The sequence below is a fragment of the Silene latifolia genome, chromosome 6 (genome assembly GCF_048544455.1).
Source record: "Silene latifolia isolate original U9 population chromosome 6, ASM4854445v1, whole genome shotgun sequence".
Lineage (NCBI taxonomy): Eukaryota > Viridiplantae > Streptophyta > Magnoliopsida > Caryophyllales > Caryophyllaceae > Silene > Silene latifolia.
The window spans coordinates 15266649-15290102 of NC_133531.1; the positions used below are offsets into that span (position 1 = coordinate 15266649).

The following is a 23454-nucleotide window of genomic DNA, read 5'->3' on the forward strand; positions in this document are numbered from 1 at the left end:
TCATTCTCGGTCATACGTTTTCCTATTTTTATTTTTGGGCGGCTCATAATTCATCTTTCAGTTTTGAATCGGAAATGTCATCACACATAAATCAAAGATAAATAAATGGCCATGACAAAAGGAGTAGTACCAAAATAATTAAAATAGGTATGTACGTATTATAGAGAAGGGCATACTAATAAACATGGTCACAATCTACGATAAAAGGTATACATTTATCATAAAAACATGCTCAGAATAAAAGAGTCTACTATTATGCATGTTTTAATAAACTTTTAATAAACGGAAAAATTTGATTGGATCAGTTTGGTTACGAGAAGGGTTATGGGTCACGCATGAAGTGGGAAATTGGGCATGGGTTGGTGGTTATGCTGGAGGTACGGTGGGGGACGTAGGGGATGGTGGAGACAAGAGGGGGAAGGCAGTTGAAGGACATGGGATATGGATTCCATGGTGGTGATTAGTCGTGGGAGGCTGCTGAGATAGGGGTTGAGATGGATATCGTGGTCCGAGGTGTTAGGCGCGACCACCACCTCGGTGAAGGGTGTACTGGTGGATCTCGAGATGGTCAGTCAGTGATGGTGAACACTGCTTCCAAACGTTCAAGCGATGATGGGTGGGAGAAAAAAAATCAGAGAAAAGGTAGAGAATTGAGAAAAAGCTTACAACAATGAGTAAAATTAAATGTATATTGCGTAAATAAATAGGTTATGAAATTTACAATAATTTTATATCCACTTCTAGGATTTCACCTATAATAAGTAAAAAAAGTCGAGAAAAAAAACTGAATATTTCAAATAAAATTAAGCAACATAAATTTATCAAAAGTGTATGAGTAAAAAAATGAAATTTTCTAAAATTTAATAATTTACTAAATTAAATAAAATACGTAAATTTTTACTTTTAAAAAATACTTTTCATTACCACCCGTACAGTACACGGGTTCAAAAACTAGTACCCTAGTATTGATAAAATACATAATGGCCGACTAATTTATGAGTTAGAGATTATTTCTTTTACACTCCGTAAAACAAATCGACTTTATAAAATCGAGCTTTGTTTGACATGTGCCGCGTGGCTAGTCTGTTGCTCTTTGAAATGTTTTATGAGCCAATTGCAGCTTTGCAGATAACGCAACAAGAATTGAGGTAGCCGCGGATTATAAACGGCGAAATTCATATATGTTCTTCCAGCCAATTTTTATTGTCCCGCTTTTTTTTCCGGAGGATTTAAAGAAAGGCGGTGAACTACTTACTTTATCCCTTAAATAAAACAATAGTAAAAATATCAATACTATATACTCTCTCCGATCCAGACTAAAGGTAACATTGACTTTTGTCTACTATTCATGGTCGTAAGGAATCTTTGATATTATTCTTATTTTATAAGACAACATATATTTATGTGTGAGATCTTGTTTGATTCATCGTCATGAATGCCGTAAGAATATCAAATTTTTATAATTTTTAATAATGTGTAACTAAAGATATTTACGTTGCAAAACGTGCCTCGACAAATGTGAAAAAGTCAATGTTACCTTTGGTCTGGATCAGAGAAAGTATTAATTAGTATAAATATATACACTTATGGTATTAATTATTATCATCATAAAATTATATACTCCCTTCTATTCATTATTTTCTTCCCTATTTCCTTAAACGGATTATTCAGGTTTTCTTCCCCTTTCTTATTTTGAAAACTTTTACTCTTATTTTATTCATCCATCTCTCCTATTACCAAACCCCACCCAACTTTTACTCTTATTTTATTCATTTATCTCTCCTATCACCAAACTCCACCTAACTCACAATTCCTTATTTAATTCCTAATTATCCATTCATCTCTCCAATCCACAAACCCCACCCTCTTCCTTTATTCATACTTTAATCATCTCCTAAAATCTTGTACCTACATCAAAGGGGAATAAAAACCCGAATAGGAGGGAGTATTAAATTTAAAATCTATGCAATTTTATTAAACTTTATAGTTTATTAGATGTATAGAGATGTTAATTATTTAACATACAAAAATATAATAAGAACTAGTATTGGTGTCCGGCTTCGCCCGGGCTACCTCTACTTACCAAATTTTTTTTTCATTACATAAAATTGCTTAAAGTTGCATAACCCATAAACTTATCATTAATATATTTTTCTATGACATATCCTAAAATTATGTTGAATAAATTTTGAGACAAATTCACTACTCCCGCTATTAATATTTTACTCTTATTAATGAAATAATAGTAATAACATTTCACTACTTGCTCGTAATTATTGTTACTTTCACTACTTCCGCCGTAATTATTGTTACTTTCACTATTGACGCATTAATATTGATTATTTCACTGCTCCCGTTGTTGTTTCTACCACTTTCACTAATCTCGCTGATAATATTGTTACTTTTACTATTCAAATGAGTGATTACTATCATATAACTATATCTAATGTTAGTACAATTCTTTTATTTCATAACGAAATTACTTTTACTACTTAGGCATGCAATTTTAAGAAGATTATATATTCATATAAATTAAATATGTTACATATATGCATTAAATTAAATCGAAATAATTATGCAATATTATATATTATGGAATCTAACTTGAATTATTTATAACCTATTTATTATATTTTTGTATGTTAAATAATTAACATCTCTATACATCTAATAAACTATAAAGTTTAATAAAATTGCATAGATTTTAAATTTAATATATAATTTTATGATGATAATAAATAATGCCATAAGTGTGCATGTTCATACTAATTAATTATTTTATTGTAAGGAAATTGACCATTTTCTAATATTCTATAAATATTGGCATCTTCTTTCTTTTAGTCTCCTTGAAATTGACCATCTTAATTAATTATTTTATTTTAAGAAAATTGACCATCTTAATTAATTATTTTATTTTAAGGAAATTGGCCATATTTAGGAAAATTATCAAGCTTCTATATAATTTAATTTTAACCCAAACTATATAATATTAGCATTGAGATCCCTTAATCGGGTCCAGCACATGGTGCTATTGATTTAAAACTATATAGTATAATTAATTTGTATAACTTTCTTTAATTACATTGAAGTCCTTTGGTTTATGGATTTAATATATAGTATTGATAAGTAGGTTATAAATAATTCAAGTTAGATTCCATAATATATAATATTGCATAATTATTTCGATTTGATTTAATGCATATATGTAATATATTTATATAAATATAATCCTCTTAAAATTGCATGCCTATGTAGTAAAATTAATTTCGTCAGTAAAGAAAAAGAATTGTAGTAACATTAGATATATAATATAGATAGTAATCACTCATTTGAATAGTAAAAATAACAATATTATCAACGAGATTAGTGAAAGTGGTAGAAACAACAACGGGAGTAGTGAAATAATCAATATTAATGCGGCAATAGTGAAAGTAACAATAATTACGGCGAGAGTAGTGAAATTATCAATATTAATGTGGCAGTAGAGACAGTAACAATAATTACGGCGGGAGTAGTGAAATTATCAATATTAATGTGGCAGTAGTGACAGTAACAATAATTACGGCGGGAGTAGTGAAAATAACAATGATTACGGGCAAGTAGTGAAATGTTATTACTATTGTTTCATTAATGAGAGTAAAATATTGATAGCGGAAGTAGTGAATTTGTCTCAAAAATTATTTCATCGTAATTTTTAGGATATGTCATATAAAAATATATTAATGATAAATTTATGGGTTATGCAACTTTAAGTAATTTTATTTAATGAAAAAAAAATTTAATGGTAAGTAGAGGTAGCACGGGCAAAGCCGGACACCAATACTAGTTAATCTTATGGTGATAATCAGTTTAGATCCTGTGCAATATATGCACGGTTTTTATAAAATTTTACTTTTTAGTGTACTCCGTATTATTTATGGATTTTAAATTGACATTTCACTTATTTTTTTTATGTTTCTCATCACTGTATTTTGATTTAAGCAATTAAAATTAAAATTGTAAAAAGTTACGAAATGAGTATTTTAATAAAAGTTTTCTTTTACCGAGAAATTAATGATATTTTTAGAATTTTTTTACTATTAACTTTTTTTGTTCAACTTCTTATCATTAAAAGTCAATGAATTTTCATGGTACAATTATTTTTAAAGAAAGTAATACAGTTTTTTTTATCATATAAAATTATAGATAAATTTATGCAACATGTGAAAGATAAAATGTTTCAAATATTAAATTTAAAAGATTCTGTCATTAATCACCTATCAAACTAAAAATACTAAACTTTATTTTAGGAAACATGATTTAGGCGGGAAAAATGAGAGTTTCACCTATTCTTTTAGTAAAATAAGGAATGGTGGTATTCTAAGGGCAATTGGATATCAAAGTTTTTCCTTACCGAATTTAAAAATGTGATAATAATTTTGGGAGTAAATTTAAGAGAGAAATGAGCCAAGAAAATAAGGATGGAGTGAGTACTTATTAAGCTGAATGGTCACCATTGGCAAATTTCATGGGCTTATGATTTTAGGCCCAAAAACAGTCCCATTATACCTGGCCTAAATTACAAAGACTCCTCGCCCATAAAACCGAATAATATTCTAATTTGTTTTTTGGGTGTAAAGGGAATCATAAGATCGAGTTTGATGTTAACGAGATTTGATCCAGGGCACTGAGTATTCAACAATGACTTTTATTAAGGGCATAAATACATCAATTATCTATAGTTTGATACTAATAATTTGACTTATTGCAAATCTCATGTGTGTTACACCATCATAAATGGATCATTGAAAGCCATCGGTCCATCATAGCAAGGCATTCTCGAGGCTTATACTCTGGAGCCGTGTGACCTCCACCCTATACCATAATTGTTAAGCTCAAATCGGTTAATTACGGAGTATATCATAATACTACTAGCGAAATTCAAACGATTATTTTGTTACGACAGGAAGAAATGTAGCTAAAATAGTGTCACCTTAATCGTAGTATGAACCAAGTGATAAGATGAATGCGAGAACTCTGTAACATATCTGTAAAAAACACGGATTTCTTAAGATAAGTACGATATTGTAAATTGTACGATTTGCAAACCTTAAATTTATTGGTTATACATTGTTGAGGATTAATGATGCAGAAAATAACGATGAAGAGCTACTAACCCGGCAACTTGACCATCAACGAACCATGGCCTCCATTCAGCGCTTGTGCGAATTTTTAGTTCATTAATCCAGTCAAGTGTGCCCAGATATGGTACAAGCATGTCTTGATCGCCACTGTAATATTTGAATACGAAGTTTTAAATTAACATTTGCTTGTTTATTACATTTAACAAAGTTTTAAATTAAAGAAGGGTTGATTACCTGTAAATTAGCGCTTGAAGCGACTCTTTTCTTGTGAAATTCATATGATAGTCAAAGGCGGATTGAGCATCCGCTTTATATGCTAAACTGTAATTACATCTAGTCCAACGACCTATGCTTCCCTGACAAAAATCGAAAATAAAATTAAATATGATTTTGCGACATTGGTTTTGAGGGATTGAGGCAGAATTTCAAGTACAGGTTACGTTTTGACATACCTCTCTGATGTGCAAAGCTTCTCTAACTTGTTCATCATCAGCCCACAAGTAAGCGAGCCGGTAGTGATGAGTCTGTTACATTTAGGGGGGTTCATGTGAGTATGTGACTCCGTATCAGATATCAAACATTCAAATAAGTTTAAAATGTGTAAGCCAAGAAGAGAGAAAATATATATACCCGACAAGATTCTTGATCGATATGAAGGTTTTGATAGTATTGTGGTGATAGCTTCTTCCGTGGCTTCGGTGATATAAGGAAACAACTATGCTCCAACACTTGTGCCTGGTCGATTGAACTCGTAACCTGTATTAGTGTATTGTAATAGTACAAGTTTTAGGTAACAAGTTGTATACAAACATGGTTTCATGACCTGACTTCAAACCCTGTAAGACTACGTAATATAGTAATATAGTCTGATAAAGGCCACAACTCCCTAAGCCCTCCTTACATCATGTAACAATGTTTGTAAATAATCGACAATTCTAACTAAAAACTACTCCGTATGATTTAAATAATCGACATTCTAACTAAAAACTACGGAGTATGATTGATTTTACTTAATATGTAAGATTAAGACAAGAAGTTAGCCACACAGAGTCATAAGTAAGCGAAGGAGGATGCGCATCTTAAAACTTACTTGGTTCATAACCTGTATAGTCTTTTTGCACTCCGTGTTCTTTGCGTTGCCATTTACAAAGTCACCATTACAACTCTTCATCGCAGACTGAAACATTAAAACGTAGAACACATCGCGTTGAAGTGCCATAGACTTTCAATAAAAATTAGTAATTTAGTTAAGGAAACCAACTTGTTAAAATTCACTTTTCTAATACCTTATCTATCATTAGTAGATATCATTTTAAATTATATGTGGTTTATTTACGTGCTTTGTTATTATTGTACGAGTATATTTTTTACGAGTATATTTTTTAGAAAAGCACTGTCTTACGTTAAGACCATCTTATTCTAGAATTTGTGACAATCTAAATACAGTATAAGCTTGTAGCCTTTGTAATAAAGGTGATTACCTTGAAGAGATCATCCGATAACAACGAAACTCTATGTGCGTACTTGAAGTTTGCATTTCCATCAGCGTGGGCTGTAGTTGGATTGCCGAGAACATATCCCTCGACAAACCAAACAAGGTCATTCAATAGATAAGAGTACGGGACAAATGAACTTTATTGGTCGCTCTAAAATATAAATAACGATTATAATAATCTGTTACTCCGTAATTTCTTTTCATATGTAATAGATGGAGGGAGTAGATCTTCTAAGAGACGGTCTCTTAATAAGCTTTATTGAGATATCATTGTACAATTTTAAGAAAAAGTGGTACTAAAAGTAATAAAATAGGTACAAATCATGATTAATGATAAAATGGGTACATTTATTATGTAAATAGGTACGAAATTACTATGTCACGATCAAGAATAAAAAGGGTACGAAGTACAAATAAAAGGGTAAGAAAGATTGGTCCGTCTCTCCCAAGTTTTTGGAGTACTTCGTAAAACTTTTAAATTAAAATTTCATCAATTCTAAAGTATATGTAAATGTATATCGTCAAATTTGTCATATATTTAATCTATTGAAAAAATCAGTTTATATATTGTTTTAGAAATGCTGTAATCACTAATCATGGTATACGGAGTATTACAGAAATGTAACGATCAAAGTAGATTAGTCAAAAATAAAGGTGAATAATAAAATGAGAGAGAGGGAATACTAGTTCTTTGATGTCCAAGATATTGCACAAATACTATCTTACAACCAGTTGTATATTAGCATTGTACAACCGCCTCAAAGTTGTTGAGTTCTTTACACAAAGTTGTCGAGCTATTTTATAAGTTATTGAGCTAATTTAAAAAGTTATTGAGTTTAATAATTATTCCTCTTAAGCTCAATAACTTTGTATTGTAACTCGACAATTTTGTTAATAAAGCTCGACAACTTTATAACAAAACTCAACTACATTGAAAAGGTTGTACATAAACTACATACAACCAGTTGTATAATCTACTAATTGAAGATATTGTTATGTGTACAATATGTTTATCAAGCAAAATATTTCACACATTTGGATTGATTATTTAGTTTTGATTATGAGATGAACTAAAATTTATATTTGAGTTATGAACCAAATGTGGGGGCTAAATATTTTGTTTTAAATTGATATAGTATCTTGGATATGTGTGACAAAAATTGGAAATGATTATTTGTCAAAGCTTCATAAAAGTAGATTATGGAGAACGTAATTTGTCAATGATTATATGATATTTAAAAGTTGAGATGATGAATGAATGAATAATGTGTATATTTTGTTTGAACGATTATGTTTGTCACTAATTTGTGGTGTGACAACATGTGGGGGAAGACGTTCAACTTATTTGATAAATTTATTCATCAAGTTTAGAGTTGATATCTTATAATTTGTGAAGAGTATGTATATCGTTGATTGTGGGGGTGTAGAGAAAATGATAAACGCATGTTTTATACGTGACAAATTGAACCAAAATTAGAAGTATTAATTTGTTGGATAATGGCTATGTCAATAAATAATGGTTGCGTAAGGTTCAATTATTTACGTTACATTTTCCTTACACCACACTATATGAGATTATGATGATTGTTTTTATGTTTGTAAGAAGTCAAATTCTTTTTGTAAAATATTGTGGATTTGCAAAGAGTAAATATAAGTGAAACAATCATCGAGATTCGTTGTTTTCTAATATAAGAATGATGATGTATATAGAGCTTTTAGTAAATAATATGATTTTTGGGCGCAAAATCACAAAGACTACGTGTATGCTTTATTCTATGTCAATTTATTAGAAAGAGAAAATAATAAAGAAGATTATTTGTTCTTTTAAACGACATGAGAGTACGAGCTCTATATTTAATTAGAACAATGATGCTAATGAGTTATAAGAGAGCATGTTTTGACTATTGTGAGAAGTCTAATATGTATAATTATAGTTGCTTCAATGTAGCTTATGTAGCTAAGTACATTTTGTTTGTGTATTCATTACCAAAGTTATCATTCACATTTGGTGAAGTGCCTAAGGTGCAAGATTAAGAATTGCATTATGTTGGATATCTAGAAAGATATTGGATCGACTAAAAGGTAATGACGATCGACAAGGTGAGATCTATGGTGAGTACTATACATTTCCACCTTTAATGGTGATCTTGTTTTAAGTCTATTGGAGAAGACTATTATAACCTTGTCTATTGTGTAAGCATATTATATTGCTCTTAATCTTGCTGGGTAAGATGCAGGGTGATTGTGAAGCTATTATTAGCTACTACTTAATTGTGGGGGCATGTAGTTTTGCCTAATGTTTATCTTTAGCGTAATGCTAATATCAACTTAATAATGCTAAAATAATGTGTATAACGACTTGTAGATTTACACATTTTATGTAGATTTGGTTTAAGAAAGTTGATTGAGAATAATATGCTCACAAATTATTATCTTTGTGAAATTTGAGTGAAGCATATTTAAGCTAATGGGCTAAGAAAGAAAGAAGTCCTAGAATTGTCGAGGAGAATGGGGCAAAAGCCTATTAGTTGAGGAATTTGTGGTGTATACCGGAACTTGCTATGCAAGGGTGGTCTAACGAAGCCATAGATAACTCATACTTGTGTACACATCTCATTCCTATGACATGTACACTATTTTAGAAGGTTGAGCATACAGCTCTTAATGGTCTTATAGCCCAAAATTGGGTGGTCCTTGTGAGACGGACTTGATGAGATCACCGTAATTGATGGAGGCTGAGATATTTCTCTTAATGAATCTATATCCCTTTATTTGGGTGGTCCTATTGAGAAGGACTTGATGGATTCACCGCAATGTTAAAAGGTTGAGCCTTAGAGCTTTTAATGAATCTATATCCCTCTATTTGGGTGGTCTTATTGAGAAGGACCTGATGGATTCACCGCTATGTTGAGAGGTTGAGCCTTAGAGCTCTTAATGATTCTATAGCTCATGCGTGAGTGGTTTATATGGAGATAGACTTGTTGGAATCACCTACGTGGGTGTGAAGGATTGGCCTCCTTCTATGAGATATTAGGCTATCTCTCTAGAGCACTCGTGAGAATCCCAAGGTTCATTTGGCCATAAATTTGTTGAATTGTATCGCGGAACAAATGCGGAACTTAAGGTGAGATATGTGTTTGGAATTTACCCCGGAGTCTAGGAGTTCAAGATTCGTTCACTCTCTAGGTGATGAAAGAATTGTTCCATTTCACTATGTGTTAATTCAAATCGAAAGATATTAATGCTTAAGTATCAATCCTTATTAATATGCTCAGAATTTTGTCTATCATTTGCATTAGTGGGGGATTGTTGGAAGTAATGCAAAGGCTAACAATGTCGTCTAGATAGATTACATTGTAGAGAAGCCTTCCATTGCCTCGTAAGAGAATCTCTACACTCTCTCCACTACTTGCATGTTTATAGCCACTAACATCATGTTTGACCCATGTTTATGGGTAGTGGTTATGCCATTAACTTTGTGGTTATGATGTCCATTTCTACCACTATAAATAGAGAAGTGTAGTCATTTGAGAAACATACATCTTCAATATATCTTTACTACCTTCTCTATGATAATTTTGAGCATACCATATGAGTTCCAACTCCTAATAGTTGAGTACACAACTTTTAGGAGTGTTGTGTGACCTTGGGGGACGACGCCTATATCGATTTGTACCGTAATCGGGGCGATTTCGTTTCTCATTCAGTGGCCTTTATACCACGACACAACAACATATATTCTCTCAATATATCTTCGCCCCTATAATGACCTATATTTCCAACAGAAACTACTCTGTGACTTCCTAGGCTGCCTTAAGGCCACAACCCAGACCCTATCTGCTATGATCCCGATTTTATCATATTCGTCAATAACGTGCAAAATCAAAGACCAAAAAAACAAATATAGGTGACTGTAATACTATTCTGTAATGTAATATTTTTTGTATAAAAAATAGGAAAGAGCAAAATGTTTCCAAGATTTTCAAAATATGTGTAAAATTCTCGTAAGACCTTTAACGCTTGCTTAACTTTGAATTAAAAGAACAAAATATGTCCTTAGATTGATGATATGATACCTGCAAATTCAGCTTAGGCATAACCCCGATTTTATTTCCTGCAAGCATAAAAATTCAATGATTGATCTACTTCTACATACGAATGAGGTAATTGGACTTGAAGGGAGCTGAGGGAGTGCTCCGTATATATTAAACATGCGCTATAATCATATGCGCAAATTAAAATTAAAATTAAAATTAAAATCACTTTACCTTGTAAAATATTTTGAACAACAATTGGGACAATTCGGCCGGAGTATGAGTCTCCGGAGATATATAAAGAACTTCGGCTGAATTTGGGATGCTTGATAAGCCACTACATAAATACAAAATACTAAGAGAATTATACTCCGTAATATTTACTCCCGTAATCTCAGAATATAATGCAAAATACGAAAAGTGACTTATTAGGAGGGCAAATTACGAATAAGATAAGATGGCAAAACTCATCATCTTTAAAATAAAACTCGGAAACATAGAATAGAACTTACTTTTCTTAAGAAATCGTAAATATGAGTTGATTGCAAAGTATCACTAGTGTAATATCCGTCAGAAGTGGTTGCATAGGAGAATCCTGTACCCACGGGCGAGTCTAAAAATATTATGCTGGCTATCTGCACAAATGCAATATATCATCACTATTTGTTTTCCTTTCTTTACTCTCTTCAATCCGATTTAATATGCATGGTGCAATGTGTAGTAGTCAATTTGTTATGTTTTATAAGGACCGCGTCAAAACATGGACAAATTGTATAGTAACAAATTGAAAAATTACTCGTATTAAAATAATGCTATGAAAGCTTAGTTTATGACTTTATCCAGCAATTTTTTGGCAAATTGGTGTTTATTAGTAAAATAATTAGGGAGTTGGGGTTGGTTTGAAACTATTTTGACTTATGGTGTCCACGTCATCAGTTTTTATTTTTTTCCCAGTTTTTATAGTAAGCCGCTAAGTTTCTCAGCGGCTTGCTATTTTTTTTTTTCTAATTTTTTTTTTTTTTGAAAAAAAAAAAGTGAATAGTAAAGCCGCTAAGAAACCTAGCGGCTTTACTATTCATTTTTTTTTTCAAAAACCGTCACCTTCTAACACTGATGACAACATATTCTAGAAATGAATAACCACCAAAGCCGCTAAGAAAGTTAGCGGCTTCCCTATTTCTCTATTTTTCATAAGCTTATGACATTTATTATCTAAAAAATGACAAAGAGACAAGCGGCTTTGCTTAAAAATTGGAAAAAAAATGAAACTGATGACGTGGACACCATAAGTCAAAATAGTTTCAACTCCCTAATTATTTTGCTAATAAACACCAATTTACCAAAAAAAATCTTTATCCAGCGGATCTATCTTAGCTTCTACACAATACTTGTATATCTGAAACTTATTTTTCATAATATGGTACCTTGGTCCATGAATATGGGTTTCGCTGGAGTATTGGGGTGTCCGATTCTGAATTACTTGCCGTAACATTGAACATAAATGGGCCTGTTGATTAAATCAGATGGACATCAAATAGTTATAATGTTAAAGGGTATAAAACCGATCTTGGGATTTTAATCATCAGCTTAATCAAAACTTTTCGTTGAGACATGGTAGCAAAACTAAGTTGACCAAAAGGTTACGGGTTCGAATCCCACCTCCATAAGTTCTTTGGGTTGAGATGGTTTCTTGATAGTTAATAACCTTAGCTCTCGGAAAGATACTCAATTTGAAAAAAAATTATGAACTCATTAACACGAGGTATGGCCTTTTAAAGTTTTCGGGTTCAAAAAATTCGGTATTTTGTACAAAATGTCAAACATCAGGGATACCACATAAAATTTTCGGGTTCAAAAAATGAAAAAAGTCAACTAACCGATCTCCAAAAGGAGCCCAGAAAGAGCAGAGCAACCAGGGCCACCAGTGAGCCATAATATAAGAGGATCCCTTTCTACATCTCTCTCTGATTCAATGAAGTAATAGAATAGTTGCACTTCCTCTTCTTCTCCAACTCCTACATATCTGCACCGTATCGTCGACTTTAAAACTAATATTACTCCTTCTGTCTCATTTATTTATTTACCTTTTATTAAAATACCCGCCAAGAATAAAATAGGTAAAATGGGATGGAGGGGTAATACTTATTCGATCCAGGACTCACCACAAATGTTAGGAATGAAGTTAACATAGATAATGTTATTCGCCCTCTGGTCACAATCATTTTTTTACCTTTTATATTCTTGTAAGAGGTTTTTAATCAAACGTAAACAAATAATTTAAACGGAGAGAGGAGAAAACATACCCTGTTTCGAGGGTGAAGGGAAGATCGCCGGGATAACCAGGTAGAGTGTTGACAATATTTGGTTGAGCTAGTGATGCACAAATTATTGAGATTAGTAGGATTAAGTAAAACAAGTAAAGTGATATCTTCATATTTGATTATTGCAGTCATACAAAGAAGCACTAATTAACATCAAAGGGCAAATTAATTAACTAACTAACTAATTAATTAATTAAGGTTGGACAAACGGTCGAATCAAAACATTGACTAAATTATCTTGTATGAGCTGGAAAGTGGAAATCGTCTGTTGTTACTTAGTTAAATAATGACAAGTCCATGCTATTTGGTTTTAATTATGTTTAAATATATTAGGTCATGAGAATTGGAAATCTGGTCAGTCGAGTCAGGTAATATTGGGTTTGGGTTATATTGACTCAGGATATTTTTTTGGGTCGAGTCGGGTTTGGATTAGGTTTGGGTCGGGTCGAGTTGAGTTTAGGTCAGGTCTAGTATTATAAATCATAGGATATAGCATTGATAATAATCGATGTATTGTATTTCATTCGTGGGTTTTACATTGTTACACGAGGTAAATATATAGGCCGAGATTTACATAGTATTTACGAAAAGAATAAATATACTATTAACAAGATATTCACAATAACTATAATATCTTTCTAATGAGGCAAGGGAGGAAGAGATGCCTTGTATTGAGCATGAATGTAGTCGTAGAGTGTGAAAGGGGAGTTGATTCTCATAATACACCCTCCCCCTCCCCCAAGTTGGCGCGTGGACAGTCAAGATGCCCAATTTGGGTAGAAGTTCGAGAAAAGGTGTCCGGCCAAGAGCTTTGGTAAATATGTCAGCCAATTGAGCATTGGTGTGGACATAGCTACGACGTATGGTACCGTTTATAATTTCTTCTCGAATGAAGTGACAATCAACTTCTATATGCTTCATCCTTTCGTGAAAGACGAGATTTCGAGCAATGTAAAGGGCAGATTGACTGTCGCATAGTAGGTCTATTGGCTTGTCGTGTTTTATCCCGAGGAAAGATAGGAGGCTCTTGAGCCACTTGAGTTCACACACGGTATAAGCAATGGCTCTATATTCGGCTGACGATTTTGAGACGGTTGCTTGCTTTTTGGTTTTCCATGATATCGGAGAAGAACCAAGAAATACAAGGTATGCTGATAGAGACCGTTTGCTTGTTGGGCAAGTTGCCCAATCTGCATCACAATAAGCGCGCAAACACAAGGAGTTGTCGGAGCTAAGGAGTATACCTTGACCCGGGCTATTTTTGATATATCGAACCACCTGTAACGCGGCTTGCCAGTGGTCATTTCGTGGGGCGTGCATAAACTGAGCCAGAATATGGACGGAGTAAATAAGTTCGGGGCGAGTGATGGTGAGATAAACCAATCGCCCGACCAATCTTCGATATGGTTGTGGGTCATCCACGGGTGGGGATGTTGAGCTGCCAATATGGTGGTTTGGTTCCATAGGGACGGTGGCCGGTTTGGAGTCGAGAAGGCCTGCTTCAGTAAGAATATCAAGTGCACATTATTTCCTTTGCGAAATAAATAAGCCAGTTTTGTTTCGAGCAATTTCCAACCCCATAAAGTATTTTAATGGATCGAGGTCTTTCATATGTGTAATACTACGTTTTATGAGTCTTTGGGTACTCTATCGAGTGGAGCTTACTCTGTCGAGTAAGTAGTTTGTGACGCAAAACAGTAGTCTGCCTGTAGGGTACTCGATCGAGTATGTGTCTTACTCGATCGAGTAAGTGAGTTTACGGGCCGAGTTTTGACGGGTTTTGTTAATGATGCGGGATTAATATATAATGATGACCGTCACTTTTCTTAAACCTTTTTAAAAAATCTAAAAACCTAATTGAGAAGAAAGGAGTTACGTAAGTTGATTCATCGCATTATTAGCAAATCCCCAAGGCTAGGAGAGTCGGATCATCTTGTTCTTTACGCTCTTGTGATCCTTGTGTCGAGGGTAAGTTCCTTATTCCTTTTATGTTGGATTTGGTTGAGTTCCTTATGATGATATTCGTAAGATTTGATGGGAGACAGTGTCTAGATTCTCTATTCATACAGATGGCAGTGTGAGATTTGATGGGAGATGGTGTGTCGTTCCTAATGATGAGGAGTTGAAAATGGTAATCATAACAGAGGCTCATTATACACCATATTCGGTACACCCAGGGGGTGACAAGCTATATAAGGATTTGAAGAAGACTTTCTGGTGGCCTGGAATGAAGAAAGAAACAGCTGAGTTTGTGGCTCGTTGTTTGACATGTCAGAGAGTTAAAGGGGAGCAGCGACGGCCACAAGGTAAGATTCAGTCTCTTGAGGTACCTGAGTGGAAGTGGGAGTCCATTTCTATGGATTTTATCGTGGGTTTGCCGAAAAGTCAACAGGTAATAACATGATATGGGTTATAGTGGATCGTCTGACCAAGTCAGCTCATTTTGTGCCGATGCAAGATAATTGGACTAAGATACAGTTAGCTTTGGCTTATAGGAAGCACGTGGTTCGATTGCATGGGGTGCCTAAGGATATAGTTACCGATAGAGATGCGAGGTTTATATCACGGTTTTGGAAAGAGTTGCAGGAGTCTATGGGAACTACCTTAAAGATGAGTACAACTTTTCATCCTGCAACAGATGGCCAGACGGAGCGGACCATCAAGACTTTAGAGGACATGTTGCGAGCTTGTGTTATGGATTTTGGTGGTAGCTGGGAACAGAGAGTGGACTTAATTGAGTTTTCTTATAACAACAACTATCACACTAGTATTGACATGACACCGTTTGAGGCATTGTATGGGAGGAGATGTAGGAGTCCGATTTGTTGGGATGATAGAGCTGAGGTAGTGGTTTTAGGGACAGAGATGGTACAGGAGATGGTGGAACAGTTTAAGCTGATCAGACAGAAGATGAGAGCGGCCCAGGATCGTCAAAAGAATTATGCAGATTTACATCGTCGTGACATAGAATTTCAGGTTGGGGACAAGGTTCTTTTGAAAGTGTCTCCTATGCGTGGGGTCATGAGATTTGGGAAGAAAGAGAAGCTCAGTCAGAAGTTTATAGGACCATATGAGATTTTGGATCATGTGGGTGAGGTTGCATACCGGTTAGATTTACTAGCTGCTTTGGATAGAGTGCATAATGTGTTTCATGTGTCTCAGCTGCGGAAGTATGTGAGTGACCCTTCACATGTGTTAGAGGTAGAGAACATCGAGTTGGATGAGTCTTTGTCTTATCTTGAGGTGCCGAAACAGATTCTTGATCGCAAGATTAGGAAAACTAGACATGGGGAAACGGTTTTGCTTAAGATTCTTTGGTCTAACCATGAGGTTGAGGAGGCTACTTGGGAGGCGGAGGAGGCTATGAGGGAGCGGTATCCGTCTCTTTTTGATCAGGTATGTGTGGTTACGGGGACGTAACCATGTTTCTTTTAGAGGGGTAGGAGATGATTGCATAGAGTTTTTACAAGTCTTTGCATGTTTTATGTTGGTTTGGTATAGTTAGTGGTTGTCTTGAGTCGAGTTGGGTGTTGTGTTGGGAGATGTGTTGATGCGTAAAGCGGAGCGGAAGACTTAATTGTGAATTCAAGTGAGGCGAGAGATCCGAATGCACTAGGTTCAACCTGACCAAATCGTTTCACTTGATGCGTATAGGCGGAAGCGGAAGACATTTTTGGACTGTTTTTGTTTGTGTAAGAATAAAGGGATATTTGTTTCGATATCTTGTGAAGAGATCGAACCAATGGGATATTTGCTTCAAGATCAATAATGACCTCGAAAATAATGGGATATTTGCTATCGCTAGACCTATAACGATAACAATGGGGGAATTACTTGAAAACGCGTCAAGTAATTCAACTCAAACTTTGGAACACGTCCTTGGTTTAAGGTAAGACTCGAAACTCGTCGATCTTTAAGGGAAACTGAGAAAGCCTCTCAAATTTCAATTCCATTTTCTTAAAACATGCATGCTTACAAATGAGGAATTTCGGTCCTTATATAGGCCGAAATCCTTGGCCTCCAAGGCTACAATTTAATGTTGTGTATGATTTCCTAGGTGCATGAATACTAGCCTTGACTAAGAAGAAAACTAGGCTAGACTTTGAAAAGAATTAGGCTAGACTTTGAAGAAAACTAGGCATTATATAAAAACTATAATGTAGAAAACTAGGTGGTTCATTGAACCAAACCCACAGTTCCTACACGGTTTCGATGCACCTCGTCCACGGCCTTTCACGGTCTAAGGAGTTTCTTTGCGGGTTTCGGATCCCTGAGTTGAGATCACGCATCATTTTTTTTTCACGGGTGAAGAGTACCACGACGTGAAAAGTAACTTTTTTTTTTCCTTTTTTTTACGCTTGGAATAAAATTCATTTTTGGATTGTTTTTGTGTTTTTGTTTGTGTAAGAATAAAGGGATATTTGTTTCGATATCTTGTGAAGAGATCGAACCAATGGGATATTTGCTTCAAGATCAATAATGACCTCGAAAATAATGGGATATTTGCTATCGCTAGACCTATAACGATAACAATGGGGGAATTACTTGAAAACGCGTCAAGTAATTCAACTCAAACTTTGGAACACGTCCTTGGTTTAAGGTAAGACTCGAAACTCGTCGATCTTTAAGGGAAACTGAGAAAGCCTCTCAAATTTCAATTCCATTTTCTTAAAACATGCATGCTTACAAATGAGGAATTTCGGTCCTTATATAGGCCGAAATCCTTGGCCTCCAAGGCTACAATTTAATGTTGTGTATGATTTCCTAGGTGCATGAATACTAGCCTTGACTAAGAAGAAAACTAGGCTAGACTTTGAAAAGAATTAGGCTAGACTTTGAAGAAAACTAGGCATTATATAAAAACTATAATGTAGAAAACTAGGTGGTTCATTGAACCAAACCCACAGTTCCTACACGGTTTCGATGCACCTCGTCCACGGCCTTTCACGGTCTAAGGAGTTTCTTTGCGGGTTTCGGATCCCTGAGTTGAGATCACGCATCATTTTTTTTTCACGGGTGAAGAGTACCACGACGTGAAAAGTAACTTTTTTTTTTCCTTTTTTTTACGCTTGGAATAAAATTCATTTTTGGATTGTTTTTGTGTTTTTGTTTGTGTAAGAATAAAGGGATATTTGTTTCGATATCTTGTGAAGAGATCGAACCAATGGGATATTTGCTTCAAGATCAATAATGACCTCGAAAACAATGGGATATTTGCTATCGTTAGACCTGTAACGATAACAATGGGGGAATTACTCGAAAACGCGTCAAGTAATTCAACTCAAATTTCGGAACGCGTCCTTGGTTTAAGGCAAGACTCGAACCTCGTCGATCGTTAAGGGAAACTAAGAAAGCCACTCAAATTTCAATTCCATTTTCTTAAAACATGCATGCTTACAAATGAGGAATTTCGGTCCTTATATAGGCCGAAATCCTTGGCCTATAAGGCTACAATTTAATGTTGTGCATGATTTCCTAGGTGCATGAATACTAGCCTTGACTAAGAAGAAAACTAAGCTAGACTTCGAAAAGAATTAGGCTAGACTTTGACGAAAACTAGGCATTATATAAAAACTAGAATGTAGAAAACTAGATCAATAATGACCTCGAGAACAATGGGATATTTGCTAAGTAAATATCCCTTTTATCATTATCGTTCTTATTCTTTAAAACACTTCCGCACCAAATTCGTATCATGTGTTTTGAGTTTTATTTCGAGTTTTGGTTGTATTGTTATGTCGGAGTAGTGTTGGTATGTTTTGTTTTTGTTTATGGGTTGAACTTCGGGGACGAAGTTCTTTTTAAGGAGGGAAGACTGTAATACTACGTTTTATAAGTCTTTGGGTACTCTATCGAGTGGGGCTTACTCTGTCGAGTAAGTAGTTTGTGACGTAAAACAGTAGTCTGCCTGTAGGGTACTCGATCGAGTAAGTTGGGTACTCGATCGAGTAAGTGCCTCACTCGATCAAGTAAGTGAGTTTACGGGCCGAGTTTTGACGGGTTTTGTTAATGATGCGGGATTAATATATAATGATGACCGTCACTTTTCTTAAACCTTTTTAACAAATCTAAAAACCTAATTGAGAAGAAAGGAGTTACGTAAGTTGATTCATCGCATTATTAGCAAATCCCCAAGGCTAGGAGAGTCGGATCATCTTGTTCTTTACGGCGTTGTGATCCTTGTGTCGAGGGTAAGTTCCTTATACCTTTTATGTTGGATTTGGTTGAGTTCTTTTGAAACCCTATCTTATTATTGTCTTTAATAAAGTTTTAGCACTTTGTCAAATCTGTCTGTCGCCTTGTACAATTTATTTCTCCGTCTTAAAGTGTTCGTCTTTGAAACTATTGAAAAGAGATTCATGTTTATTTCAGGTCTATATTCTACCTTTAAAATTTCGTAATTTTTATACGTGTCGTTTGTTCACAATAAAATATTTATGAACAGCGCGCTGAAATACTTGCGAAACGGGCAGTAGCTCAAAGATTGTTTCGAAAACCTAATTTATACTTTGAAAATATTCTGGATCTTTTTTGTGTATAAACTTTGAAGAGTTTAGATAATGTTGGAATTTTACTTTGCCTCAAAAATGTTTGTTCAACCTATTTTATGAACTGATACATTTTATGCGACAATATAGTAAAAATAGTAATTATTCGATATAGTAAACCGTTGAACTAGGTATTATATCAAAATAGCTAATAATAGGCCTTGAGATATATATCCTAAATTAATGTATAAAATGTTGAATTCATTTTTAAGAGGACTTTGAAAGATGAATTAAATCCATTTATAAATGGCAAAGGCCGAAATAGTCAAAAGACTTAACAAACCGAATTTACAGCTTTAAAAAAGCAGAACAGTCTTGCTATAAAAATCATAACTAATTCCAGAAAAATCGAAATGATGCAAGACCAATTGGGTTGGATCCCTAAGATACTTAGCTACAACATTTGTGAAATAAGCATTTTACAAATGATGAACTTAACAGGGGTTTAGAAACTGATCTTTAAAGTATGTCTATGGTGGTCACTACAAAGAAAAGATTCCACAGCGACGGATAAATCCGTCGCAAATAACGAAATACCGTCGCAAATATAGTATTTGCGACAGATATACGACGGAATTAGCCCGTCGCGTATAATCGTCGCAAAATAAAACTTTGCGACGGAAACTCCGTAGCAAATGAATTCCTGCGACGGATAAACACGTCGCAGAAATCCGTCACAAAAGTTGGTCTTGCGACGGAAATTCCGTCGCAAGACACTGTTCATGCAAGCCACGTGGCCTCTAAAGTAAAAAAGAAAGTCAATATCTGCGACGGAAATTCCGTCGCAAAGCACTGTTCATGCAGGCCACGTGGCTGCAAAAGTAAAAAAAAAAGTCAAGATCTGCGACGGAATTTCCGTCGCAAATCACTGTTCCTGCAGGCCACGTGGCCTCTAAAGTCAAGCCAATAGTCAACATCTGCGACGGAATTTCCGTCACAAATTCCGTCGCAGGAAAAAAAGTTCCAGGGGGTTTACAACGTTCCCCAGCTCCCCCAATTGCTTAGAAAGCAATTACATACGGTTTCCTGCAAACTCACAGAAAATTCCAGCATTTGACAAATTCACAACTCGTTCAAGACGAGATTTCCAAACAACGTTTTCGCATTGACTTAAAATAAAAGGTTTACATAAGTTTAGTACACAATAAACTTAAACTAAATACCTGTTCAACAAACTTAAACTAAATAAGTGTTCAATAAACAAAGCTAAATAAGTCCATAAACAAACTAATAGCTACTTATCAATGCACGGGAGTGAATGAGGTGAAATGAGTAGAATTAGACCTAGCATTGTCGCCACCATCATCATCAAAGTCATTTCTACCTTGTAATACACCTCCGGGGTTACAAGTTTGAGTAGTAAAACCTTGTTGGCTCAAGAACTCCTCTATTACCGCAATTCTTTGAGATTGCTCGGCCTCGACTTGCTTAAGTCGGGCATTCTCTTTTACGACTCTACCAACAAAACCCAGAGTATGAGGAGTGGAAGTGACGTTACCAGTCGAGCGGCGGTGGTGCGTCCAAATGTGTGGTGCTGCATTTCCCGCGCCAAATACTCTACCTTTCTCATCAAATCCTCCATGTTCTTCAATATAAATCTCATTATCATCGATGTTCTCGACCCCTTGACTCTGAAGCTGAGTTTTCTTTGAGATGATCTTACCCTATATCATTAAAAAGCGAAAGATTAGATACCATCTACTAAATAATCATGATTGAAAAAATAAGTTAAATTAAATAATTATAGTAACTTACGAAGAGTGCCTTAAAGCAACCGGCAGTAAACGCTCCATAAACACATGACAATCATGGCTTTTCAAGCCATGTAGCTTCAACTCATTCATATCGACACATCTTCTCAAATCTGAAGCATAGCCGTCTGGAAACTTTAAATTACATATCCAATCACATAACACTTTCTTCTGCTCCTTTTTCAAAATGACTGAATCCACCTTTCGCGACCTTGAACAAAGTTGTAACATGTCTTTTTGTGCATTTGGGTTCAAGGTTGTCTTGTCTTTTCGATCCATCACCGTGTGAATTAGTTGTTCAAAATTTTTTTTCTCAATATGCATGACATCAAGCTTATGTCGAATTAGTAGTGTGTTCCAATATGAAAGCTCCCAAAAAATACTTTGTTTCCACAACCCAATTCGTTGCGCTTTAACCGTTCTCAATTCATGGTCAGATGTATCCACGATTTTTGGTAAATCTTCCACACATTCCCACACTTGTTCGCCCGATAACCTCGTTCCAGCAACTTCGTTCTCTATTCTTCCTTTTCGAAAGTGGACCTTATCCTTGCGAAAAATATGATCAGTGTCTAAATATTGTCTATGACAATCAAACCAACTCCATTTTTTGCTATGCTGAAGCCAAATCGATTTAGTCTCTTTTTTCGTACAACATGGACATGCATTCTCATCAGCAGTTGACCAACCATATAACATGCCATAAGCAGGAAAGTCGTTGATCGTCCATAGGAGTGCGACTCTTAAGTCGAAGTTTTGTTTCCTAGACACGTCATATGTAAACAATCCCGTGTCCCACAATTGCTTCAACTCGTGAATTAGAGGCTGTAAATAGACGTCAAGGTTTTGTTTGGGACTCTTTGGTCCAGGAATAATTAATATTAAGAACATAAACTGTCTTTTCATGCATAGCCAGGGTGGTAAATTGTAAGGAGTAAGCATCACCGACCAGCATGAATACAACTTCCCGAATGGACCAAAAGCCGAGAAACCATCGATGCAAAGTCCAAGTCTAACATTCCGAGGCTCAGATGCAAAAGAAGGATGAAGGTGATCAAAATGTTTCCAAGCCTCACTGTCACTTGGATAAGACATTGTCCCACTAACACGGGGGTTTTCATAAAGCCAACGCATTTATTCCGCGAGGTTTTTTGTGGCATAAATTCGTTGCAAACGTGGCCCTATTGGGAAATAATTTAAAAAAATTTCGGGGACCCTTTTGCCATTTGCATGCTTTGCACTTTTGTACCTAGCTCTACCACATTTTCTACACTTGTCAAGAAGAGCGTCGTCCATCCAAAAAAGCATACATCCATTAAAACATGCATCTATCTTTTCATGAGGAAGTTGAAGAGCTTTGAGAACATTTTTGGTTTCATAGAAGTTACGCATCAAAATATGATTTTGAGGAAGAAGGTCTCCCATGAGTGACGTGAAACCATCTACACATTTATGGGCTAAGTTGAATTCAGATTTCAGAGTGACAAGCCTTGCAGCTGACTGTAGCAATGAGAGTCGACATCCCTCGTAGACAGGTTGCTCGGCATGTTTTAACATTTGAAAAAAAGTTAATATATTGGGATTTGGAGATTCATCAACCACCTCGGCATTAAGAGCTTCTTCCCTAATTTGATCAATGCTATCGCGCAACGCATCCTCTACCATATCCCTATAAGGATTTGTCGAGGGCATTGCCATTTCCTCTTCCTCAACGGGGAATTTCTCTCCGTGACACACCCAATCATAATAGTTGTCACAAAAACCCTTTAGACCAAGGTGTTTTCGTACTTCTTGTTCAACTAAATACTTTTTATTTTTGCACTTAGTACATGGACACCTAATTTCTTTACTTCTAATGAATTCGTCTTGTTGCTTAACATAATCAATGAATTTATCAACCCCTATTACGAATTCCTTCCTTAATTTTTTTATTGGAATCCAACCTTTCATACATCCAGTTTCGTTCTAATCTCTTCATTGCAAATCTACATATATATTAGTAAATAACAATTATTAATAAAAATGGTAAGAGCTTTCATATCCATATTCTTAGGACGACAACAACAACACCGCCACCACCACCACCACCACCACCACCACCAACAACAACAACAACAACAACAACAACAACAACAACAACAACAACAACAACAACAACCTGCAAAAAAAAAAAAATATTATG

General features: G+C 35.0%; 1 protein-coding gene across 1 annotated transcript; it reads right to left on the reverse strand.

Moving 5' to 3' along the window:
• Positions 1 to 4762: 4762 nt before the first annotated feature.
• Positions 4763 to 22406, reverse strand: LOC141587560 (serine carboxypeptidase-like 18). The gene is made up of 16 exons (XM_074409035.1): positions 21656 to 22406; positions 14024 to 14163; positions 12956 to 13080; positions 12530 to 12675; positions 12077 to 12159; positions 11165 to 11287; positions 10887 to 10989; positions 10695 to 10732; positions 6605 to 6703; positions 6214 to 6300; positions 5754 to 5879; positions 5576 to 5647; positions 5358 to 5479; positions 5157 to 5270; positions 4973 to 5027; positions 4763 to 4854 (listed from the first exon to the last, which is right to left on the reverse strand). Exons 1-16 carry the CDS (start codon positions 22404 to 22406, stop codon positions 4771 to 4773), a joined length of 2268 nt encoding a protein of 755 aa, XP_074265136.1. The 3' UTR covers positions 4763 to 4770.
• Between the last annotated feature and the right edge of the window lie 1048 nt (positions 22407 to 23454).